A 12,593-nucleotide genomic window follows, 5' to 3' on the forward strand; every position below is an offset into this window, starting at 1 on the left:
TTTCACGAAAATTACCGCTCACAAAACTAAGCGGTAAGTAGTTTCAATGTAACTTGGACCAAACATGGCGGCAAATATGAGTTGCTACACAGTCATGGAATGTTGCCCACTTGGAAGTCATTTATAGAAATCCATTATATTGCCAATGTGTTCTGCTTCCTAGCTAACTGTTTGAACAAAAGATTGCCATAAATTGTATTGGAAAAGAAACTAGAAAAGAAAATCAATGAAATCATGAGTTTAATATTAACCATCTGTTTTGTTTTGCATAAAAATTGATTTCTCTTTCACTAATATTATTGAAAATATGCCTTCTTTCTTCCTCTAAAGATTGTCTGGGACGACACTAGAAACTGTTGGGTGAATAAAGATAGCAATGATGATGATGAAACAAGTGCACCTTTGGCTCCTCCTACTGACATGGAATTAATGGGTGAGTTGGTTTTTTATCGAAATTTTTAAAGTAAACAGTAATTCTGACATTCGATTTTTTTTTTATGCATTTAATATTTTGCGGAATATTCCCCCGCCCCTTTTTCTGAAATATTTCAAAATTAATCCCGCTTTTATTTTTATACAAATGAAAGCTAGTGATAAGTGCTAATAATTTTCTCAATTCGTAAACTGTCTTTGCTTAGGGCATGCCTTTTTATCCTTGAACAGCAATATTTCATGCAAAGAAGAAATGAATGAACTTCGTTTTTTAACAACTTTGTAATTAACAGTCTTGATTTAACATTATTAAAAGTCATTGCTCTAACTAATTTTTTTTGTGCCTAATTAATTGCATTTGGCTCTAATCTTTATCTAAGGAAATATTCTAACGTTTTTTTTTAACCAGAGCCAAGCAATATTGCCATAAGAGAACTACTGCACTGTACATACTACAGTTACTGAAAAACTAGTAGAAATGATTGTCAATACAAAATCAGAATGACTGCAATGCCAAATCAAAAGCTGCATTGGTGAGAATAAAATTAAAATAATAAAACTTTTAATTTTAGGATCAAAGTCTTCCGATAAACCTATGATGCCTCAGGGTAGTTCAATGCTTCCAGGTAATTCAGTGCCTCCAGGTAACTCGATGCATTCGACCAACTCGATGCCTCCTGGTAACCCAATGCATTCTGCTAACTCTATGCCTCCCGGTAATTCAATGCCTTCAGTTAGTACCTCTACTGTAAATAAATTTCAAAGACCTAAAACAAGAAGTGAGTATTCATATAGTTGTTATCTTCACTAAATCTATTATTTGATACTTAGAGAATTTTCATGCTGTAGAACCTCAATTAAGCAAAGTGATCAGAGCCTGATCTCCTTTGGTATGAGCAATAAATTTGTTCAATAAATGTCACAAAAGTGAGAGAATACAAGATTAATACGATTTAAGACATGATCTGAGACCTTTAGTCGTTATTGTGTTATTAATAATATTTACCTTTATGTTTTGCTCTTCAATTTTAAGCATAAATGCTTAATGAAATAATTCTTTAATAAAACAATGTATTATTTTCAAACTAGGTCAAACTTAATAGTATTTTTTAAAAGTAGAAAAGTTTAAAGAATTCCAGAAATTTACTTATGGAAATGCGCAGTTAATTTCTCCAGTGATGTCGAAGTAATGTTGTTTGAATGTCAGAAAAAAAATTCAAGAAAACTGCCGTCAGTTAAGCAAGTTTTTGGTTGAAAGAGTTTCAAATGATTGAGGTTCTACTATATTTTTTGAACTTCGAAAAAAAAAAAGTCACTTGTCATGTAAACAGGTTTTATTCTAAGAGTTTAGATGGATCAAAAAATCCACCTTTTTTTATTTTGTAAAATGTTAGTAAAACTATTCAAGAATATGTTGCCCAAATTTCAGTGAAAAATTCCAATTAGTTCCGTTGCTAATGAGCACTTAAGTGACTGTGGTGGAGATTCGAAAACGATCACAGTACTTTTTTTTCAACTGGTGGGCATTCTAGCTCATAATGGTTCTGACCAATGGTTCTGAAAATTTGTGTGAATATTCTCTATTCAATTTTACTCTATATGAACATAACTCTGGGATGTATACATTGATAAAGATATTTTTTTTAATGCAAGAAATGTGAAAAAAAATGGTAGAAAAACATGACATTGTAATCAAACACCTCAAAAACATGCAATTTTCAACTTTTTTGGTCACATTTAGGTTCATATTCTTAGGAAATGTGTTGTTTACAAGAAAGAAATATTGTAATGATTACAGATAATATTGTAATGATTACAGGCTTCGGTAATGCCCACCAGTAACAAACTTTGATGGCGACTGCCCATGAACAGTCACTTCGAACTCCATTATTTCTGGTGGAAATGACTTGAAAAAATTATAAGGTGTACTTGAAAAAATGAATAAAATATCCTCCCACTTTCAGGATTCCGGTTATTTCGTTCCTGATAAAAAAATCATGAAAAATGCTAAAATTTCGGCCTCTTAAACTGGTTTAAATATTAAACTGGATTAAGTAGCAAATATTTTTCAGTGATTGTTTTAACTTAAAATTTTTATCTGCAATTATAATATATTGTAAAGTTATTTGTCTCAATCACACGCTTGCACATTCATTTGATTTTCCAGTTATGCGACAGAACTACGTTGATGTTTTAAATACCAGCGGTTCAACTACAAAATCAAATGTCCCTCCTGAAGCTCTTTTCCCATCTCCCTTTGAAAATACCGGAACTCCAAAAATGTTTATACCAAATGCAGGTAAGTACTTATGCTTTTTCTGCATTTAATTTCAAAAGGTTTGCAATTGAATAAATTTTCAACTAACAATGACTGAAAACCTTTTGTATAACTGTTTTAGTTGTATGATGTAATTGCCAATTTTTCAAAAACCATTTCTACTTTCTTTATTAGAGTAAGTAGTTAAATATTGTTCAACTATTTTATAGCTATTTCCTTCAATTTATGGAACCTCTTTGCTAAAAATGAGCTTGAGTTGCCTGAATACAATTTAAAAAACTGAAATATGAGATGTTTAAAATGTGACGAATTTTGTGTGTATGCTAATATAGTAACTGTAGATTAGTGTTATATTAAGTTGTGATGCCATTTTGATGATTATAAGTTTTTATCTGCAGTAATAAAAAGTGAAGTGAATATGATTATGTAGAATATTAAATTTAGTTTTTTCATGTTAGGGGTTTCATGAAAAAAAGGGGAATTGGGGTCATGTTGATTCTAATTTTTACTTCCTTTCACAAAAAAGGAAGTATTGTATTCGCAAAAAGATTTTCACTCAAAAATCGACCTTGATTTCCATTTTACTCACCCCCGAATGTATACTGAGTTTTTTTTTCGACTCGACCACAAGTGGATAAGTGCCTAAGAACGTATACACACACGAAATATCCATAATGACGATTCCCGAGTTAATTACTACGAATTTTCTCGTGACGTCTGTATGTATGTGCGTATGTGTGTCGAATAACTCAAGAGCGGTAAGTCCTAGAAAGTATAAATTTGGTACGTAGACTCCTAGTAGGGTCTAGTTGTGCACCTCCCCTTTTGGTTGCATTCGGGTGTTTCTAAAGGGGTCTTTTGCTCCTTTTTGGGGGAAAATCATTGTAAATTTCGATGTAAACTCAAGTGGTGTTATAATTTGGCGGACATTTGGTGATACATAGCCAATCTTTTGGTCACCAACTTGGCGACAAATTTGGCGATTTTTTTTAAAAAATCTGTTTCAATTTGGCCACTGTTGGTGATATTTAGAGAGTAAACTATTGAATCACATTAAAATTGCCAGTAATGGGGAAATAAACTAGAGTAAAAGGAAGTCATGTGATGCACACATCAGTTAGTTTATTTTTGCCTTATAATCCTCAGATGCACAAAAAAGGAAAAAAGTTTCTAATGTGTTTATTGCATAGAATTATTTCCCCAACTGTATAATGTACAGGGTTTGAAAATATCATATTTTCCAAAATATTAAAAACATCCGATATTTTCAATAAACATAAATAAAGTCTTCAAAGTAGTACAGAGGTGTGAAAATTATTAGAATAATTGTGATTTTTTCAGTTTTTCTTGAACACTTTTGTATATACTTGCAATAACTCATGAAGGAAAATTTGTTTTGTTATTCCAATCATTTTTTCACTCCTTTAGAGTAGTTTTGGGGACATTACTCTGTTAAATGTGGGAATTTATAAAGAAGAAAAACATTTGATCTAAAGTTATGAAATGTTCTAATTGTATAAAAAATGTGTTTCATTAACAATTGAATTTAAAATAAAATTTAAAAGCTGTTTGCTTTGCTGTGCTAGTATTATTCTTTCCTTGGGTTTGCTTCCCTATTATTTTATTCTTAAAACAATTCTTTTAGCAGCTTTAGTTAGTTTATAAGCAGCAGCTTTTTTTTTCTTTTGTTAAAGAACTATTGCATGATCATGATTCATGAGTGAAGCAAGTGATATTTTTCCTATCAAACAGCTGTTATCAAGTGTCTCATCCAAGAAAATCACTATACACAACAAGAAATCGCTAAAAAACTAAAACAATTTGCAAGCATATGTGTATAGAATAAAAGGATCTTTGAACTTCAAATGTAAATATAAAAATTACAGAGTAGGAAAACGCAGTAGGAAAGTTTATTGCAGAAACAAAAAGGAAATTGATTCATATTCCTAGAACTAACAGAAAAACAACTGATCATGAACATAAAATCCCTCTATAAACGTATGGAGTAAATGTATGTGATTCTTCTATTCATAGAAAGCTCATCTCAGTTAAACTCGGTCTCGTTGTCCTCGTAAAATGGGCTAAAATCACATTTGCAATGGCAAACAGACTTGCGTGGGCAAAAATTGTGCATAAACTACATAGAGCGAAGTGAGAAATATTAATTTTCCTTTAGTTATTCAGTTTAAAAAAAAAAAGTTGTTTAGTCTTTTTCCTAAAATTAAATTTATTGCATAGTGACTAAAGATTAAGAACTGTTTATAAACAGAGGTGCCCATAGGGGGGGGGGGATTATGGCACAAGTTGCGCCATCAAAAATTTTGGGGGGGGGGGGGGGATTTTTTAATTATTTTTATTTGCCTATTTAAATTTATTTATTGATTTATTTTTGATTTGAGTTATTTATTTTATTTAGTTTATATTTCATTTCATTTATTTATTTAGTTTGTATGCGTGTGTGTATGTTTGTCATTGGCGCAGCACAGAACGTTTCTAATAAAATAATGATAATAATGATTAAAAATAAATAAATAAGCAAATAAATCAAATGTTAAAATAATAAATTAACATATTTTTAAAAAATAAAAAAATATAAAAGAGTGCTAGAAAATAAAAAAGGGGGAGTGGAGAGGGTTGATAAAATTTGGGGGGGGGGGGGGGGGGAATTTGCGCCATTGAACTTGGGGGGGGGATGGGCATCCCTGTTTATAAATGTAGATTAAACATTCTTTATGAGAATATTTCTCAACAAATTACATGCATTAAGGTACTTTTTACCTTTTTAAGAATAGTTTTCTGATAAATCTATGCTTAAAACACCAAAAGAAAGCAGTCAGTATGCCAGGAGAAGTACCAGTAAAGTATTTTCCAGAGTCACATTACACAAATGGTTAAACACCCACTCAAGTTACGGATTGTAGCATAATTTACACTTATGGAGCTGTTTAAGCATCGCAGAAGGCATGAGGACCCAATATCAGCATGAAAAAGTTCTTGAACAAAGGTTTGTTCAAGTACTTTTCAAGAACTTTGTTTAAGAACAAGAGAAGGAAAAGTTTTATTTCCACATGGAAACTTCGTATTCATGCAAGATGGAGTTTTCTGCGTTTTGAAACTTAATCTGTGATCAAAAGTTTGAATGAAAATAAAATATAAAAACACTTTCATGGCATGGAAACAGTCCAGATATGAGCCCAATAAAGAATATTTGAACCATTGTAAAGAAAAAAATTAAAGAAATAGAACTTCACAAAGAAGAATTGTCTGACAGAAGGACTCATTCAAATTTGGCACCATGGTAAGGAAAATACAAGTTAATTGCCAAAAACTTATTTAAAAAATGCCAAAATGGATCGAATCTTCTATAAAAAAAATAAGAGGATACCCCCTCAAATATTAAATACATCATTATTTTTAAAATAAAGTACTTTTTTTGGTATAACAAGATTTTACTATAAACTCCACAATTGTTCTAATAATTTTCACACCTCTGTAAATACATCCTTAAATCACTCTTTATTTTCTTATATTAAAATTACAGTATGTAGACTTAAAATTAAGGTTTCTTTCTTCATTTATATCTAACATTTCATTTTATATTTCTTTCAATTTTAATGGATTTAATTTAACATTAATTATTTCACTCATTTTTCTTCTGTTAGCTACTTTTTACAGTTATATGATTCAGAAATAAAAAAATATGCATCTGTGCCAGTCATAAGACATTTTCTTTTTCTCTGACCAATGTTTAATATTTAATTAGGCACTTTTAATATGAATTAAAACTGTTACATTACTTATAACTTTATGAATGTAAAATAAAAAAGGAATATTATATTTGTTGTTATATTAATGATGTAATAATACATCACAAAAATATAGTACATAACTTTTTGGTTATTTTTAATAATAAATGAACAATATTACTATGATTAATATAATTTTTTCATTGAAAATACCATAGTTGAAAAAATAAATATCGAAAATATCAAAATATCATATTTTCAAAATAAATATCCGATATATATTGTGATATATATCATAATATATATCGACTGATATATATCGGCAAACTCTGATATATGTATTTCTTATACTCTGATATAATGTATTTCTTATTTCCCTCAGAATTGCATCAGTTATGAAACATTCTTTGTTCAAAATGCGTTTATAGCATTTTATGTTAATTATTTTCTTTGCTTTTAAAATAGTTATTCAAAAGAATGTAAACTATTTATCCTTGGAAGTGATATCTAATTAGTTTTTGAAACTAAGTTAACAATTTTCTGTGTATTTCTAATTTCCCAACCACACTTACACTTTCATTAAAGTATCCTCTTAAAAAGCAGTTGCAAAACAAGGAACTATGCATGTTATTTCTTTTAACTGTTAAAGGTTTTTTAATACTGATATTTTCTCAATTTAACTCTTGTTTAAAGCACCCGTTAATGAGGAAAGTGCATCGGAATTTGAATCTGGTCAAGGATCTATTAGTACATCCCATCAAGAACCACAGGTTTGTTTCATCTTTAATTTTTTTTTTTTTTCAATTAACTTTCAAATGCCTGATTTTTAAAAAAAATTTAAACTTGTTCTTTAGCTTTTAATTTTAGCTTAAATTACGGGGAAAATGCTTTGAAAATCGTTAGCTTAAGTCAAGTATGGGTGATGGTTAAAAAAACCATTTGGCAACATTGCTAAAATGGAAAAATAATGAATAATTTACAGTAAAGTGTGCCAAAACAGTGATAAATGCTATAACATACTTTCCAACTCTACTGGTTTTTCCGGGAGATTCCTGGATTTTGATGGTTTCTCTTGTTTGTTTATGTGATGTAAGGAATATTTGGTTGTACTAAAAAGGATGATAAAAAATCCCTATTCTTCCCTAAATAACAATGATAAATCCGTTGTTATCATCAATAATTTAATTTCAAGTAGTTTTTATTGTTATTATTTCATAATTTTTAGTTAAACTGCAATACTTACAAGCTTTTATTCAGTTTTATGCCCCTAGATGCAGTAACTGTGTAAACATATGAGTGGATCAGTTAAAAATAGAGAAATGTTGAATTAACATTATCCTGAAGGACTGTACTATAAATTGGGCTACATCAAATTCATTTTATCAACCCCCGACGCAACAAGGAAGGGGTTAGAGGTTTGATGCCTATATCTGTAGTCCTGTAGCTCCTAAAGGAATGTGGACCAATTTTGATAGTTCTTTTTTTTTATTCGAAAGGGAGACTTGATCGAGAGTGTCCTTAGCTTGGTCTCGTCTTTGAAGGACTTTTACAACCGGAGATATTAAATAAAATCCACACAATTTAGCAGTTTTAGTTGTGAAAACTTAACTGCACATTTGAAGAGTTAATACGAAAAAAAAAAAGCAAATTTTTTTCTGCATCTCATGGAATTTGTTAGTAACTTCCTAATTATTTAAAACTGGATTTATATAACCTTTTTCATGCAATTTTAAATATAGCTTTTATTCATGTGATTGGCAATCTTGCATAATATAAACGAACGCCCGAACTGCGTTCCCAGAAAATTTTTGGCTCTGCAGAAATTTTTTTTCAAACTGCTAACGTTAATTAAACTTTTTTTTTCCTAAGGGAATTTTTTTTTAAAAATCCCAGTTTATTTCTGTTAAAGCCTTTTAAAGCACATGTGTGAAAAAAATAACGGTTTTGGCAGTTTTTGTTCAAATGGTGAAAAAAAAAGCACAAACTATATGTTATTGCAAAAAAACTCACCCTCTAACTCACCCTCTTTCATAGGGTGAGTTAGCCAAAATAATTAATTGCAAAAAATTTTCCAGTTAGAATTTGTGTTTGCAGAAAGCTTTTCATTTTATCTAAGTCTGGTGATTGGTAAGGATATCATTGTTGGCCAAAAGAGAAAAGAAGTTCAATGATTTCAAACTTTTACCTGTTGCCAATTTCTATTTGTTAACAAATAAAATACTTGTAATGCATTTTAGCATTTTAGAAAAGTTTTTAAAAGGATTTTCTAAGTCATAACTCTTGATCCAGCATTTGCAACGAGCAAATTGTACTAATTGTGATTATCTCTCCTTTTCCATGTCATCTGGAAATAATAATAATGCATTTAAGTTCTTTTATGTGTTCCAACCAAGTTCATCTTAATATGAGGTTGTCACTCAGGTTCGGGGTTTTAATTTAACCTTCGTTCTTGTTTTTTCAGGAACCAACTCAAGCTCCCCCTATCAGCTCCTTTAATGTTAGATCCTGCTGAATACGATGCTAGGAGATCGGATGTGGGTACCAATCACAGAGTCACGCTAGGAAGAACTGGGCGCCGGAAGTACCCCAGCTGAAATCCTTCGGGTTGAACTTTTAGAAATATTGAACTGTCAGAGAGCAAGAAATGTTCTGCATCTGAGAAAATTGTGATAGAGTATAACATAATAGAGATTTTGTGATTATATTAAAAATTATTTTTAATAATGAAACAAATCTATATATATATATATATTGTATTAAGGAATTTTAGGTTAGTTAAGGAGTTCGCTACATTCTGTACTGCCATCATATGAAGCCTAGTTATTTCCAATTATTTTCGGGTATTTTATTGGAAAGTACTACTAATTCACTAAACAACAAAATATTAGTTTCGCTTTAACTCTTTGAGGCTTGATTAAAGCCTAGTCTTTTTTTTAAACTGCCAGTTGGCTGAAAGAAAATAAGAGGCTAGGTGGCTTCAAATGCAGCCACTATGCCTCAAAGGGTTTAAGGGGCATTTTTATTTGTTTGTGATGTAATTTTATTGTTGATTTTAAAGAAGTTAACTAAAAGATTTAAAAGTCTCTTGTCATGGATGCCGTTGCCTGCTTTAAATCCGACAACATTCATTTTCTTCAGGGCCGTATGCAAGGGAGGGAAGGGGGTTTTGTCAACCCCCCCCCCAAAAAAAAAATGTTCGGTTTGACATTTAAATATTTATTTATATTTAAAAATTTCCATGTCTTTCATATGTATATTAATTGCATAAAACGCTTTCATAATAGATAACCCGATGACTTGAACATTACCACAAATAGCGCAAAGCTCCCGCATGAAAGTTTTTACCCCCCCTCCCCCCAAATTATTTTCTGGTTACGGCCCTGATTTTCTTAGTTGTAATTATTTGTCAAATTAAATTGCATAATTTCTTCATGAGTCAAACCTAATTTTATTTTTGTTTTCATACACTTTTGATCAGTTTTTTATTATTTAAAAATAAAAAAGATTAAATTTTTAGGGATAAATAATATAAAAGATTTGGCATTTTACTAACTCAAATCATAAAAAACAAAGTTGTTTGGATAGATTTCTTTTCAAAATATATTCACTGTGCTCATTGAAGATTATTTATGAGATGCAAATGTGACAAAGAATTACACTAAACATCTTATCCTTTTGCTAAACTTTTGAAATGCAGTGGTAGGATTTTAAAATAGTTTTATTTTTAAGAATTTAAAATTATCTTCAAAATGCTAACCATACTTCTAGTTCTTTTTTCAACTTTTCGGGGGAATTTTGGTCGACGAGAGACTTGATAAAAAGTTTTTTTTTTTTTTAATGTTAAGTTTTAGCATTTGTTTTATATTAATCTTTTAAAAATGAATTTAAAAAACTTTTTACCTCATATATTGAACATGAACTCCTTAACTTTGTTTACATCTTTGTAAATCAGGTAATATATTGAGATTTTAAAACTTTTTCTTTGGATTGTTCTTCATTCAGTTATTAGGCATGATTGTATTATTAACATTAAATGCGATTTTTTTTTTTAAATCAGTTCAAGAATCTTGTTTCAAGGAAAGTCACATTTTCAAAAGAAAAAAAAAATCCGTGTACATGCCTTGTATAGTTTAGATATGATGTTAAATGTTGCATTCCTAAATTTGCATGTACATTAGAAATTTCATGTACAAAATATGTAAAAATTATTTAGAGTCTTGAATGTTTTAGGACTTATTTGTACAGTTGGTGAAAGGAGAGAAAGAATATTAAATTGTTTCTTATATATTTTCGTCTTGTATTTCGTCTTAAGCTGAATGACTTAACACAATCAAAACTTGTCATCTATATATATATAAATGGATGTTGGTAAATGTGTGTGTGTGTTCCTTAAGATCTCGGAAACTACCCGGCAGATTTGGCTGAAGCTTTCACCGTTTGTTCCTTTTGGTACTAGGATAGTTTATAGACCGGTTCGAAAAAAATCTGATCGATAGTTCCTTTTTTTATTCTAATTTAAGTCCCAAATTTTGCATAAATGCCCCCAATAAGGGGGTGAAAAAATACTTGCACGTTGTTAGCCTTATGTGTCCATCAAAAGCGCTGATTTTTCTGCTGAAGATGGCATCTGTTAGAAAGTTCTCTAAGTTGCATAAAAAACGAGTTATAAGCTTTTTAGTTCCATGTTTGAAGGCATTCCTCAACTCAAAACAGAATTTATTGTATTATCTCAACTCCCAGTTGATAGCTAGAATTGTATTGTTGAATATTTTTCAGTTTCACCTGACTGTCTGAGGCTTTTCTCAAGTCAAATCTTAAAGAAACCTTTTTCCACAAGATTTGGCAAATGGATTTGGTTGATTATTTTCCATTTGAATTCAAACAATCGCCAAATTTTACTACTTAGTTTGGAAACATTTCGGATGAAACTGTTTAGCGAAATTTTATGGTGCCCAAAAGTGTCTCAGCATCTGGCAACAGTATCTCTTTAACGAAAATTAGTAACATACTGTTTTATGAAATAATGAGGGGGAGCATTATCCAACGTATCCCAAAACGATTCCCGCAAATTCGGTAACATTTTAAATCTCACAAAGAACCCACAAAAATTGAAATTTTCCAAAATAACTAAAGCAAGTATAAGGGGATTACAGGCGCGGCTACATTTTTTTAAACAGTTCGTACTTCGATAGACATACAGAGAAGGTAAGGACTCAGTGTTAAAAAAAAAGTATTAACTGATAAATCTTTTTAAATATGTGAAGTTTAATTTCATGTTTAGGAAATTCTTCAAATTTATTAATGCTTAAATTTTGTGCTTTCGTTTCAAAAATGAATACTATTTTTCTCTTTGTACTTATTGCTATTTTACTCTTATGGGTAAGGAAGAAGTTTGATTTTTAATCATGGTCTTAAAGGTGTGTTTTAAATTCTTTCACTTAAAACAAGTGCAAGTAATGATTGTTTCTCATAATTATTACTGAGCCAGGCAACGCCTAGTATTTTTGCTAATTATTTTATAAATTTGAAAAAAAAAAAAAAAAGATATTTTTAATGAAACGACAACTTTTGTGGGTCTGTAGATGTTCTTGCATTTTGTTATAAATATAGGAAGGGTAAATATTTTAACAGTAGAGCCTGGATTTTATGCACTACATAACCATGAAAAGTATACAAACATACATATACGCACTAAAAATATATACCAAAAGAAGTTTTCACAGCCAAATAAGAAATAGATGCTCTATATTTTTTTTCATTTTGTTACATAGAAAATAGTATGCTAATTAAATGACTCAATTGAAATAATCATGTGTTCCTGGATTTTCTTTAGTTAGATCATCCTTTTTCATTCAATATTATTTTTTTTAGATTAAAATATCTTTTCAACTTCCACAGAATCTTTGAAGTAAAAAACAAAAATTTTAAAGCAAGTGAAAACCGCATTTTCTGCATTTATTTTTAAAAAATGCAATTTCTATGCACTAGCTGCAAAAAATCAAATTATATAATGCAGGCTCTATTCATGAGAGTAGTTCTTGTTTTCCTACCAATTAATTTTTTTAATCTGTTTTGTAACCTAGTCAACCTGGCACATTGTCTGTAGCTATAGCAGAAAATTTTTACTTTGCAGCTGA

At 30.0% G+C, this 12,593-nt stretch overlaps 1 protein-coding gene across 1 annotated transcript in view; it reads left to right on the forward strand.

Annotated features, from left to right (window-relative positions):
- Positions 1–10,728, forward strand: part of LOC129229642 (protein transport protein Sec16A-like) — an 80,597-nt gene extending 69,869 nt beyond the window's left edge. Inside the window, exons 30-34 of the mRNA XM_054863996.1 lie at positions 331–433; positions 1,005–1,211; positions 2,600–2,731; positions 7,150–7,226; positions 8,918–10,728. Of these exons, the coding sequence (XP_054719971.1) occupies positions 331–433; positions 1,005–1,211; positions 2,600–2,731; positions 7,150–7,226; positions 8,918–8,968 (570 nt within the window). The 3' untranslated portion in view covers positions 8,969–10,728. The remainder of the gene's footprint in view (positions 1–330; positions 434–1,004; positions 1,212–2,599; positions 2,732–7,149; positions 7,227–8,917) is intronic.
- Positions 10,729–12,593: the final 1,865 nt, after the last annotated feature.

Source organism: Uloborus diversus, chromosome 9 (genome assembly GCF_026930045.1).
Source record: "Uloborus diversus isolate 005 chromosome 9, Udiv.v.3.1, whole genome shotgun sequence".
NCBI lineage: Eukaryota > Metazoa > Arthropoda > Arachnida > Araneae > Uloboridae > Uloborus > Uloborus diversus.